The sequence below is a fragment of the Homalodisca vitripennis genome, unplaced genomic scaffold (genome assembly GCF_021130785.1).
Source record: "Homalodisca vitripennis isolate AUS2020 unplaced genomic scaffold, UT_GWSS_2.1 ScUCBcl_2;HRSCAF=254, whole genome shotgun sequence".
Taxonomy (NCBI): domain Eukaryota; kingdom Metazoa; phylum Arthropoda; class Insecta; order Hemiptera; family Cicadellidae; genus Homalodisca; species Homalodisca vitripennis.
Window position 1 is genome coordinate 814,641 of NW_025776200.1, and position 14,308 is coordinate 828,948.

Here is a 14,308-nt window from a genome sequence, read left to right on the forward strand (position 1 = left end):
TGAGGTGGCGCGAACCGTTGTGGTTGTGGCTGTCAGACGTCGGGCCCGGGGTCCGCATCGCCCAGACGCGAAGGCAGTGACTCTTCTCCACCCCCTCCCCTCCCGGCCCCTCCCCTCCTTGCTCACTACAAGTTGCAACCTGAGCGTCGGATGACAGTGATACCGACACGATAATAAACTAATGTTTCTTTCAATCTTGCATTTCTATGCTGGTTGCTGGTGGTAATGGTTTTATTAAGTTATCGTGATTGGTTGTTTTGTACACTTCTAGTTTTAGTTTGTTGTCGTGCTTAATTAGGTTTGTTGTTGTTGTTGTTGTTGTAAGGAGATTGAGATTGATTTAACCGTGAATTAAAGAAACATACAGGTGAGTTAGTAAATATTTTTATCATTTAATTTTAGAAAATAAGTTCCAAATTTCCGAAAAAATTAAAAAACTGAATAAATTTTACCATGGATCCCACATTTGATTGCGGGCCCTGTTACCAGGATCAGGCTCAGGGCCCGCTCCTTCTGTTCACTTGTCATGCTGTAGGGCATAATTAAAACATGAGATTTTTAATTTTAATGTAACGCAGATTTTTATTTTAACTGATGATTATAATATAAACATAATAAAATAAAAATTGTAAAATATATAAAATTAGGGACAGAGCCGGGCCCCCAGGGGCCCAGGCCTGGGACCAGGGGTCCACCAGCCCAACCCATGTGGAGCCATGATTTTTACCCCTCATTATAAATTTGAATTATACAGTAATCAGTTTCATAAAATAAATTAGGCTACAGTTAACTCCCGATTATCCAAGGGCTGGTTAACCTTTAAGACGATCAACAAGGTTCCATAACAGCAAAAAATACAAATAAACTTAATTATTACTGGGCTGCAAAATTTGAGACGTTGTAATCGTCTTATAAACGTACCTATGTAATAAGACGTGAAATTATAAATGTTACTGACGTTACTGTGTATCTAAATCTAAACTAAAACATATGAGGAGTAGGATGGTTAAAAATTAAAAAAACAACACATAAATTCGGTTTGCTACTGCTACTGAACGTCGTTTTAAGTTTCAATTAATCAAGTTTATCCTATTAAATCAGAGAGAACGACGGCTCATCGCTCACTCTTTTGTGGTTGTTCACATGCTTGTATGCAGTATGCACGTTAGCACGTAGAAAATATTATTCAATGACGACATAGTTTGGTATTGTTTCGTGGTTGGCTCGTTGGCTGATATATTGGTTGTTATGACAACCAACTTGAGGCGACGCATCGCATCACTAGTTGCGCAGTTTACGAGAGGGAATGGGGAGTGAGGACAGGATAAACAGAGAGAGAAACAGGAAGTAAACCCCCAATATGTTGGCAAGACAGGTAAACAATAGAGATCGCTGGGTGAACGTCTTAAAAAACTTGACCTTGGAAATCTGAGTGAGAGCGCAGCAAGCGATACAGTATCCGAAAATAGCTCAATGACTCATCACATCCCCTCACGTGTCCTGTGATTGCACCTGTCGGTTTTTGATTAGTTTAGCCCAGTTTGAGATACATTACTACTTTAAACGCAGCGTTTGATAATTTACATTCCGTATTTATTTTAGCAACTGCTCGGTTTAGGCCTAGTAATCAATACTAATTTTTAATTGTCTAATAGTGTTTATGATCAATTTGATACATTTTTAAATTTGTATTTTGATATTTAGGTTCTAAAATTCTATTTCAAATATTATTTTATGATCTGCCCACATCAATTTATTATTCTTGACTAATCCAAGATATTTATTTTTAGGTCCATTCACAGTATTTTATCATCATTTCGCATAAAAAACACCGTTATATCTCAAAATGGACACTTACAAACATAAATCTGGTGCTCAAAAACGTAAAGAAAGGCAAAAGAAAATTGAAAGTTCAAATAAAGGATCCAGGACATTATTTGACGTTGGAATCAAAGTAGACGTAGCTACAACTAGTTCTAACAGCGGCCCTAACGACCCTGGCGCCGCCAGGGAGAAACTTTGCGAAGTTTCTCACAGTTTTCATGAACACCCTAATACTGAAGACAGCGAAGATCTTGAAAGCTGTAGGCCTAATGCTGATGAAGGAGAAACAATGGTAGATAGCTTTACCTCAGAACCTGATCCTAAAGATGATATTGTTTTGGAAGATCACAATCGTGACATTCTAAATGCTAATGTAGATTCGGGGTTAGGAACTATAATTACCAGTTCAGATTTGGGACTTCTGAAAAACAAGGTGGTGACTGACAGTGTGATTGAGACTTTAGTGAAAATGGGTCCATCTTTGATGCCGTCAGATCTGCCAAGTGATGGAAAAAGAGCGTTTCCAAAAACGGTTCTTTTTTCAAAAAGGCCGAACGGAGAGAGCGTCAGAAGAGATTGGCTTGTATGGAGTGAGACTGCTGAGTCCTTATTTTGTTTTCCATGTAGACTTTTCAATAATAATAGTGGGGGTGAAAAACACGATTCAAATAAGTCAGTTTTGTTAAGTAACGATGGATGGAAAAAGGAATATGGATGGCGGAAGCTTTACAACAAGCTACCTTTGCATGAAACCAGCGCTTCCCACAAAAATTGCTACATCCAATGGAGAGAGTTAGAAAGGAGGCTAAGTGATGGATCAGACATACATTCTCAACTCGACTCAGAACTGGCTTCAAGAACCAAATATTGGAGGGATATATTTCAAAGATTGCTCTCCGTGGTCATGTTCCTTGGAGAGCGAGGATTAGCTCTCAGAGGGACCTCTGAAAAAATTGGGGATCCCAACAATGGAAACTTTCTGGGTCTGATAGAGCTGTTAGCGGAATATGACCCTTTACTAAGAGAACATATTGCAAAAGTAAAAAAGGCCCAAGAAGAGGGAAAACGTGTTCAAGCTCATTATCTGTCTAAAGACTCTCAAAATGAATTCATTCAAGTTTGTGGGGAAAGAGTTCGACAGAAGGTATTGGAAGAAAGGAAGAAATCAAAATATTATGCTATTATTGCTGACTCTACCCCCGATGCCTCACATACTGAGCAAACAACGTTGATCTTGAGATATCTCTTAGATTGTGAATCAGAATTTAAAATTTGCGAACGATTTTTAAATTTTGTTGACTGTAACAAAAAAACTGGAATGGATGTGGCTAAGTTGATTATTAGCGAGCTCAACAAACACTCAATTCCGTTGAAGGAATGCAGAGGCCAGGGGTACGACAATGGATCCAATATGGCTGGAATATACAAAGGTGCCCAAGCCATCATAATGGAGACCAACAATTTGGCTTTTTATAATAACTGTGCCGCACATAGCCTCAACCTGTGTGGGGTTAATGCTGCTGAATGCTGCGAGGAAGCTACAACATTTTTTGGCATGCTGCAAAAGACGTATAACTTCTTTTCTAGAAGCCCTCAAAGATGGGAGTACTTAGAAAACAGAATAGGCTCTTCTCTGCACAGTATTTCTCAAACGAGATGGTCAGCCCGAGTAGATAGTGTGCGCCCTTTCGTAAAGCATTTGCCTCTCATCATCAATGCCCTCAATGATTGTAAAGAACTGAATCTATCTGCAGAATGCAAGACAGATCTGAAAGGGCTATTGAAATATCTACAATCGTTCGAATGTATCATGATGTCGACAATATGGCTAAAGGTGCTTGTTGCAATAGACAACAAAAATAAAGTATTACAAGCCCGATCAACAACTCTAGACGTTGAAACAAAAAATCTGAATGATTTAATAGAGGAACTAAAAGTACTGAGAGACAGATGGAGCAATCTCTACACTGAGGCCAAGCTAGTGGCAGGCAACATGGCTGAGAGTGTAGATTGCGAAACTGATTTTAAGGAAAAAAGATTAAAGAAAAGAAAGATTTTTCATGACGAAACAAGGGACGGCACGGAACATCAATTAAAAAACGAAGAGGAACGTTTTAGGATTGATGTCTTCTTCAAGATCTTAGACTCAGTCTTAGGGGGACTGTCTCAGAGATTCGAGTTTGCTGGAAAAATCAGCAACCTTTTCCAATGTCTTTGGAAATATATTGAGGAAGACGACAGTTTTATTGAGCAGCAATGTTTGAGTCTGTGTCAAACATACAAAGAGGATATTGAGATGGAAATTTTAAATGAATTTAAACATTTGAAATCGATTCATCGCACTAACTTGGGGGAACAAACTCTTCAACCATTAAGTCTAATAAACGCTCTAAGGAAGAACAAACTAGATAGTTTATTTCCAAATATCACTACAGCGATCCGGTTGTTCTGTTGCATACCTGTATCTGTCAGCCAAGGGGAGAGGAGCTTCAGTTTGATGAAAAGAATTAAAAGTGCAAATCGTTCTACGATGACGCAAGACCGCATGAATGACCTGAGTATTCTAGCCATGGAGTCAGATTTGGCACGTAGTTTGAAATATGACGACATTATAGAAGACTTTGCTGGGAAGAAGGCCCGACGAGTTGTGTTTTAGTCATGTTTAATGTTAGTGAGTAACATAGCCCAATGTTTCTTTATTAATTTTCAATTTATGTTTTGTACAATGTTCATTAGGTTTTGTTCATTTAATTTTTTTTAGTTTTGTTCGTTAAGTGATTGTTCAATGATATTTAGTTTTTGTTTCATTAGGTTTTCCAGGAACCTATCATTAAGTTTTGTTTTCTACTAAAAAGGAGAGCGACACGAGTTGAACTTTAATTTTAATGATTTTATTCTTTGTTAATTATGTTTTGTCCATTTAGTTCATTAAGTGTATATTTTTTAAGGATGGTGTTTTTGATTTTAATTAAGTTCAGTGAGTTTTGTTTTGTATTGATTTAATAGTAAAAAAATAATCACTACATAATTATAAACCTCAATTCTTTCCATTTGTTTAGCAACATTTATTTATATAACTTAAATTGAAGTAAATACAGGAAAAATCACGGATTTGGCATAATTTTGAAGAAGTGAATCATTTAACAAATAAGTAAATCAAGTAATGGAGTAGTAAGTTTTGGAATAAAATAATGCTTGCTATGTTAATATAACCAATATGGGAATTTTGTTCTAACGTTGGGGGGGGGGGTGAATTTTAATGTAATTAGGTTGGTTGCCTGTTGAATCTTTGGGGGGGGGCCCCCGGTCTTCATGATTGCATAGGGGCCCGAGAATCCTGTCGCCGGGCCTGCTCAAGTCTTTCAAGATACTAAGCTGGAAAAAGGTGATGCTATTCGAAGATCGGGAAAAAATCTTTTAGCCATCAAGTGGAAAGACAGGAAAAACGTACACATGCTTTCAACTCTCCACAAAGGGATCGAAATGGAAATTGATGAGATTACAAGAGGAAACACTCGAGAGATCGTGAGAAGGCCGAGAAGTGTTATTGAATATAACAGAGGTATGCTCGGCGTTGACCGACAGGACCAAGTGTTGGTCCTTTATGCGTAGGAAGTCCTAGCTTTCCCATTATGCGTAGGAGTGTGAAAGCATATAAAAATAGTTTTTTCTATTTTGTTGATGTGGCTATGTTCAATGCGTTCTGCATTTTTAGAGAAGTAACTGGCAAAGGAAAAGTGGATTTCACTGACTAGACTAAATTTGGTTGAAGGACGGTGACGAAAATGATTTGGTTCAGGAATCTGAAGATGACTTTTTTTGGGGGAAAGATGGTAGCGTATGGTGCAGAAAGGAGCCAACCAAGCAGCGCAGAACACTTCAACATAACATTTTGAGGGGACCATTACCCAGGACAACTGCAAGAGCAAGAGCCTTAGGTAACAATCCGACTGAACTACAGGTATGGGAGTGTTTATTTGACAATCATATTATAGATGAAATAATATTGCACACAAATTCTAAAATACGAAGAGTTCGAAATTCTTTTGATGAGCAAACAAATACTAGCCAGTATAAAGATGTTGATAACATAGAATTAAAAGCTTTATTAGGGCTCATAATCCTAAACTCAGTGCTGCGATTTTCACATAAAAAGGTAGATTCTATGTTTGATAAAGGAATTATCAATAGACCAGTATTCAGAGCAACCATGCCGAAAAAAAAGGTTTGAGGTTTTATTAGCCTGTCTACGCTTTGACAATGCAAGGACGAGGGACCAACGGAAAAGGACTGATCCTGCAGCACCTATTAGTGAAATATTTGAACATTTTATTGATAACTGCAAAACTTTGTTCTCACCTGGAGCCAACGTTACAGTCGATGAAATATTTATTCCTTTTCGAGGTGGCTGTAAATTCCGAGTCTACATGCCCAAAAATCCCAAAAAAGTATGGGCTTAAAATTATGTCTTTGACAGATTCTAGTTCATCGTACTTGGCGAACGCATACATAACGATACCAGGCTCACCGACCACAATAGACATTGTGGCAACGGCGGAGACCTTGGTTGAGCGACTTCTACCTGCCGACGACCCAGCGGGGGACACCCCATGGCAAGCCGGCATCAGAGCGCGAAGCCACTATGGATCGAATGGCCCTAACACTCCACCTTTCACAGAAGCAGAACTTAAAAACGCGCTATGGACAATGGCGAGGCGTAAAGCCCCAGGACTGGACCAGCTCACGGTAGAACTCTACCGCGCAGCCTGGCCAGTCCTTGGGGAACAGATATTAAAAGTTACAAACAGGATGCTAGCGACAGGCACCTTCCCTGATCTGTGGAATGAAGGTGACCTCAGGCTCCAACTCAAAGCACCTGATCAGGATCCCTCGGATCCAAAGTCGTACAGACCGTTAGCGCTACTTCCTGTTATGGCTAAAATGGCGGAAAAACTAATAGCCGGACGTCTTACGTCCTGGCTAGATGAACTTCCTGAACAACTACGCCTTTCTGAAAGGCAGTTTGGCTTCCGGGTTGGAGTGGGGACGCAGAGCGCACTCCGTAGCGTGATCTCTCACGTTCGAGAATCACGTGAAAGATACGTCTTGGCGGTCTACCTCGACATCTCCGAGGCCTTTGACAGCGCCTGGTGGCCAGGTATACTCTGGAAACCCAGGCGCTTACAATGTCCAAAGAACTTGCACCGTGTAGTGCAGAGTTACTTAGTAACAGAATCGGATCGCTCGTACTTCGAACGAGGACCATCCGAAAGGAGCTTACAAAAGGCTGTCCACAAGGCTCAATCCTTGGCCCGCTTCTGTGGAGACTCGTCTACGACGACTTCCTGAAGCTAGATCTGGGGGTGGGCGTGGCGGCGTACGCGTACGCCGATGACGGGTTACTTCTGATAGAAGGCCGGTCACGAGCAGAACTGGAGAATAGAGTAAACGCAGCCATGCGCACCGTCTTGGATTGGGGCGGGCGCATGAACCTAACCTTTGCGCCAGCAAAGACAAAAATGTGTATGCTGAAAGGACGACTCGATCCTGAGCGCCACCCCGCATCCGTGCGGGGCCCGCCAGAGTAGAGCAGGTCAGCGTGCACATGTACCTGGGACTGCACGTAGGCGAGCGACTCCACTTCGGACATCATTGTCAGGAGATCGGAGAGCAGCAAAGACAGTTTTAGCGAAACTGTCACACGCGACAAAGGCTAGTTGGGGCCAGCGAGGACAGAATAAGATAGAGTGGCTGTGTATATTACGCGCGGTGAGCCGACTGCTGGCGGGTAGACGGACCAAGATGGCGGCCCTATCTATAGTGGTGAGTCACCCTACTGCCGCGCGCCACAACCACGTTGTAACACATCTCCGCTAGCAGTACCACGCTGACAGTGTTAAGCTATGGTGTTTTGTGTAGCTTTTGACTGTTCTAACAGCACTGGTAAGAAGAAAAATATCAGTGGTATTACTTTTCATAAGTATTGTTTATGTTCCTATTTTTTTTAAATTTAAAATAACAGTACTAATCCCAATAATAAAAATACGAAAGTGCCTTTATTTGTTTTGTTTTTACGCGTAAACTATTGAACCGATTGTCCTGAAATTTGATATGGACATTCTTATGGTCCCTGGGATGAATATATAGGCCTATTCTTATTTCAAAAATCCATCGAACTGCCCCACTGGTTTGTTAAGCAGTTAAAAATCCCACTGTGTCCTCTAAAAGTTGAAATATTAATAGAAAGAGCCTGTCAAATGTATTCAACTGATTTGTATGAACATTCTATTATGACAACACAACCATATGTTTAGTTAATTTAACCACTATTTTAAATTTGTTTTTATTTATAGTGTGTAAATTATCTAATGAGTAAACATTAGTTACACGCAGTTTATAGATTTCAGCGATTAGGTAAGTACTATACCTTAACATTCCCAGCCTCACGTGAACATTAGCATTAGGGATATTTACTCTTGTGGTATAGTAACGTAGACACCTGGGGCTGAAAGTGTTAAAAATCTACCTTAGAAAATGTCCTAACACGTAATCAAAGACGAATACTCCCGTTGAAGAAGTCGGCAACGACTATGATAGATAGAAATTCGCTGGACGACTGTGCTTTTGAACTAATGTACCAGTTCCAGCTCTAAGTGTTCTAATATATTAAAAACATTTTTCGGTTTATAAAGAAACAAACACGCAAATAGCACCATTGTTAATGTACTTTTAACTGTATTTTTTTTAAATATGAAGTATTAGATATAAAAGACAAAGTTACTATTTAACTTTACTATAAATTTAAAGACTGTATAGTCATTTTACACAAAAACTTAAGAAATTTAAATAGTACATAATAGAATCATATTTTTTTTATTTGAAAGATTAAAACTCTTATTATGAAATTCAAGACATTATTATTCTATGTAATTAAATTTCAAAATCTTGGCAAAATTCAATAAATTTCTTAATGTGTGGAGAGCAACAACAGTTGATTATATTTATGGATTTAAAATAAATGTGTTATTTTCATACATTATCGGCATAGTAAAATTACGCCTCTGAAGTCTACAATCAACGTATTACGAAAATGGTAACTATTTCGTGGACTACCAACCATTTCACTTCTCAAAAGTACTGATGGACTCAAAAATTAAAATAATTATGGCAGTTTTGTTTCAAAAGGTTCATATTTTTTTTATTACAAAAAGTATAAACATTTAAATTTAATTTGTGTTTAAATTCATAAAATCAATTTTATTATTATTTACAAGATAGTTAAAGCACAATATTTAAGTACGATACTTTGTATTTACTAGTAATTTAAGTCCGATACTTTCCTAACATGACATTTGTCAATAGATCTTATATCAAACTGAGGTATTATCTCATGTATTAAATCGTTTATAAGAAATATCATATCGTTGAAAAATTAGGCTATTTTGAAGTATATTATTTTAAGCATGAAGTTTGCCTTTAAGATTTATAAAATACATATTTATGTTATATCTTACGTACAAGAAGTGAATAGTTATTTTCACCCCAGATTTCCGAAGAATGAAGAAATGCGGAGAAAATGGGCTAACGCTACCAAAAGAAAGGACTGGGAACCAAGTAAATGGAGTCACCTTTGCTCATTACATCCAGAGAGGAAAATGAAAGAAAGAGGAAAATTAGTGATAATGGTAATCACAATGTGCAATCACATGTATATGACAATTTGACTACTAAAAAGCAAAAAACCATTAGGTACTATAAGGCCCAATCTAGTGGACCTTATGATGTAGTAATTCAGAGTAGAGATAAAAAGAAAATAAATCCTTTTATGGTAGGAAAAATAATGAAAAATCATTGTGAGGATATCGATCATATATTAAGGGTGGGTAAAAATCTTAAAGTGGTTTGCAAAACATATTGTGCAGCCAACGGTTTGGTTGACTCTCAGTATCTGGTTTTTATACCAGCCAACAAAGTTGAGTGTACAGGTGTAGTTTACGTAGAACTTGAAGTTACCGAAGAGGAAATGGTACAAGAGAGTTATTGTACATACCCAATAATTAGTGCGCAGAGAATAAAAAAATTATTAACAGAGAATTGGTAAGTACACATTTTATGAAAATTACTTTTGATTCCGAAAAATTACCAGATTTTATTACCCTAAACTATATAAGAATGCAAGTAGACTATTACATGATTCCTGTTAGACAATGTTACAGATGTTTTAGCTATGGCCATGTTGCTAACACTCCATGTGACAAAAATAGACTTTGTAGAGTTTGCGGTTTAGAATACCATTCTAATGAATGCACTGAAAGGCCTAAATGCGTTAACTGTAAGGGAGATCACCCTAGTAATAGCAAAATGTGCCCGGAATATGTGAGACAAAAAAATATCCTGGAAAGAATGAGTACTCTCAACGAATCTTACCAAGAAGCCAGTAAATATTACCCCCCGAAACAAAATTTTAGGTATAACCGTAATACCAAATTCAACCACATCAGTTATGCACAAATGACAAAAGAAAAAGTAAATGATCAAAGTTCCTTCCCCACAATTAGAAACTCACAAAACCAATTTACTAACAAAAACCGGTTTGCCCCACTTATGACACAGGAAACAACCGAAGAAGACAAAAATAGTTATTATGCAGATACAATTTTTAATAGACCTAATAATAGTAACAGTACTAATTATAATGCTAGTAAACTACAAAAAATACATACACTAAAATTTATAAATCTAACCTTAGCCTAGGTAAAATGGAATCTGATTCATACCAATCAAGCATCAGTTCAGAGAGTAAATGTTCATTATCAGATCAAACCCCAATAAGTGACAAAGATCCGCACAAAATTATGTTGCGTAATAAGATCACTGATTTGCTTGCAAAAATCCATGATGAAAAAATTATTAACAAAAAAAAGTGGAGGAAATAATTAAAGAGTGCTTTAAAACCACCCTGGAAACTGGCAAACAACCGACAGGGACATTATATAAAAATAATAATAAATCTAATAATCGACCTATGCAATCCACAGCTAAAAAAAACAAGCCTTAATTAATAAATATATGACAGATAACTTAAACCAACTCAATATTGTTCAATGGAATACAAGATCACTCAAATTTAAATGGCCGGAGTTAATTAACACACTAACACAAAAACATATACATATTGCACTTGTGCAAGAAACATGGCTGAATAATGATGACAATCTAACCGATGTAAATTTTAAGTTAATTAGATTAGATAGGAGTGACTCGTATGGAGGAGTTGCTTTTATTGTACATGATAGTATAAATTGTAATGTGATAAAAGAGTACAATAATAATATATTACAATTATTAGCAATAAGAATTAACAATATAAGTCAACCTATCAATTTATATAACATATATTGTACTAATAAGCAAATAAATCCATCTTTCTGGTATAATGAATTATTTGCAAATGATAAGGGGCATACACTACTGTAGACCTCTGACTTGATTGCGCGCGAGAGGAATGCGGCAGCCATTGCTGGGGCGCTTCTCCGTCACCGTCTACGACCCCAACCGAAAACATCGGTTCTGTCAACATTGACAGCCCAACCCTCTGAATATACCTCTTCATATCATAATATCACTATTACACTATTTGTAGCCTATTCAACACATTTATTTTTTTAATAAATAGTTTTATTTCTGGAGTAAACTTCATGATGAACACTTGATACTTGGTAGGCCTAATTGGCAATAGAAAACACAATTTCAAATTGAACTTTTATTATTATGTAAACATAAACCAGAATAAGTTGTGAAATACATGAAATATATTGATAATACATTATAATAAATATGTTGATAATATATTATAATAGTTAGTGTATAATTAAAAAAATATAATAAACAGAGTATTTTTGTTAAATATTTTATAAACACTGAAGTGAGAAGTGGTAATTTACAGTACGGTATTTGCCGAATTCATAATATTCATTGTTTAAGTTAAAAGTTACAAGTTGATATTTGAGGAAGTTGATTCTATTTGATTTCTAACATAAAAAAGGGAAAACAGCAGGAAATTTTGCTACTATATATATATAATGTGCTATTTTACGACTTACAATTTAATCATCACTTGTACTTGGAAGAGGTTGAGCCAGTTCACTGTCAGATATTTCTTCCTCACTGTCATCTGACACTTCACTGTCACTGCTGTCCATTCCGCCCAACTCAATCACGAATTTGTCGATGGCATCTTCCATCAAGCCGTCCTGTTCCCAGTAGTGTTGTTCTAGCTTCAAGGTGTGGTTTGTGAAGCCTTCCCAGTCGATCTTGCTAACAGAACTTTGCGCTTCTCGTGTTGCCTCTTCCAGTTTCGTTAGTGACAGGTCTCCTCTTATGTTGTTTCCTTTCACCACTCTCTTGATTTTAGCCCAGGCCAGCTCAATTGGGTTTAATTCACACATGTAGGGTGGTAATCTGAGAACCGCATGGCCTCGCCTCTTCAACGCCACGTCGATGCGATACACCTTTTCTTTAGGTTTGTGCTTTTCTATCAGTTCGTACAACTGAAACTTTTTCATATCTGCTGAGCATTGTATGTTGTTACTCTGCAGCCAGTCTATCATTTCCTTTTTCACAGCGTACTTTGTTGGCGCCTTATTTTCTTGATGGCAATGATAGGGTGCATTGTCCATTACAATAACACTTTTTTTCTGGAAGGTTAGGCAGGAGTTTTTCTTCAGCCCATTTCTCAAAATTATTACCATTCATTTGTCCGTGGTAATCCCCCGTCGCTTTACCCGCCCTAAAAATTAAAGCAGCCCCTTTAAGAAATCCATCTGTAGAACCCGCGTTTCCAACAATCAGTCTGTTGGATGAACTTGTGTTCGTCAACACACCAGGCACTTCATCACTACTCCAGCACTTCCCGAATGTCAAATTGTTGTCCACCCATGTCTCATCAATGTAAAATATTGGTCTTTTTTCATGTCGAAACCGTTGGATATCTCTCAAATAACGAGCACGCCAATTAACTATGTCTGGCCGCTCGATAAGAATTTTTCTTAGTTTGTTACACCGTTTCCACTTAAATCCCATTTGGTGCAGGAGTCTTCGTAGGGTTTCTTCTTTCCAAGGGAAGTCAAGTTTTTCTTTTAAAGCAATTAACAGTTTAGGAACAGTGGGCACTTTCTTCCTCACTAAATAAAAGTCACTCACCACATCTCGAACGACTCTTCTATCAAAATCATCCATATGAAATTTCTTCTCCTCCGAGTACGGCCTTTTCTTACCAGGCGTAGTTAAAGGTGTCTCTCCAGCTGCATCTCCTTCCTTTCTAATGCTAGAAATTGTCCTCACCGAAACACCAGTGTAATTCTTGACTCGCAAATTGCTCTGTTTCATTAAGTGCTGCAAATTACCAGTTCTCGCTTCTTCGTCACACTTATCACTCTCCTTATCACTTCTCTTGCTTCACTATGCACAGTCTGTCCTCACGCACCGACGCCATTCTCACAACTAACTAGTAGCTACTGAGCGTGTAACAGCGCTAGCGCAGTGACTTTCCGTGGCGCCGTACACAAACATCATGAATAGTACGTGCGGTTGCTAGGCAACGACCTATTTGGCCCAATCGCGGAGCGGAACTTCCCCCTCACCCCTGTGTCCCCTCGCACGCAAACAAGTCAGAGGTCTACAGTAATTGGGGGTGATTTAAATGCACACCACCCTTACTGGAATTGTTATAAAGCTGACAGTAGGGGTAATACTATTTTTAAGGAATATAGTAACTCCAATTTTATTTTGATTAATAATCACAATCACACAACTGTACCAAAAGTATTTAGTAAACCAACTACAATAGATTTAACCTTCATAACTCCGGAATTATACGCTCAACTTTTACTATGGGAAGTGGGAAAAGATCCTATGGGAAGTGACCATTTTCCAATTTATATTAAATTTAAAGTACAGTAGAGTCCCGCCAATCCGAACTAATTGGGACCGAACCTTGTTCGGATTGACGGGAAATTCGGACTAGGCGGATTTTTGTTAAATAGTACCATTTATCAACTTTCAAGTGCAATTTACGTGGTTTTAAAACAATTAAATGCATACAATAATCAAATGCAATAAACAATAGTAAGTACGTATTAAACGTAATAATAATATTACAGCTTCCTGTCTTTGTACGGTAACATCGCGTGGTCGAAACTGAGTGCCATTGTTTGTGCGTAATGAATCTATACAAAATACCACAAGAGAGTGCAGTTGAGGGAGGAGCCTATTTTGCCCGTGACCTTGGAGCGGCCAACGAGAACTGAGCGACGTTGCCAAACTTGTTCCCCGCTGTAACCACAAGCCGCGCGAGTCCAGCGTTCTTAAAATACTTAAGGGGATTCTAGACTCATACATATCTTTTTTTTAGTTTTTGATGAAAGAAGAGTTTTATTATTTTTTTAACATTGATTGGGTTCAGAAACCCCACATTAAGTGGTGG

The 14,308-nt window shown here is 37.9% G+C and overlaps 1 protein-coding gene across 1 annotated transcript; it reads right to left on the reverse strand.

Moving 5' to 3' along the window:
- Positions 1–11,930: 11,930 nt before the first annotated feature.
- LOC124370314 lies at positions 11,931–12,434 on the reverse strand. The gene has a single exon (XM_046828603.1). The coding sequence runs from the start codon at positions 12,432–12,434 to the stop codon at positions 11,931–11,933; it is 504 nt and encodes a 167-aa protein (XP_046684559.1).
- Positions 12,435–14,308: the final 1,874 nt, after the last annotated feature.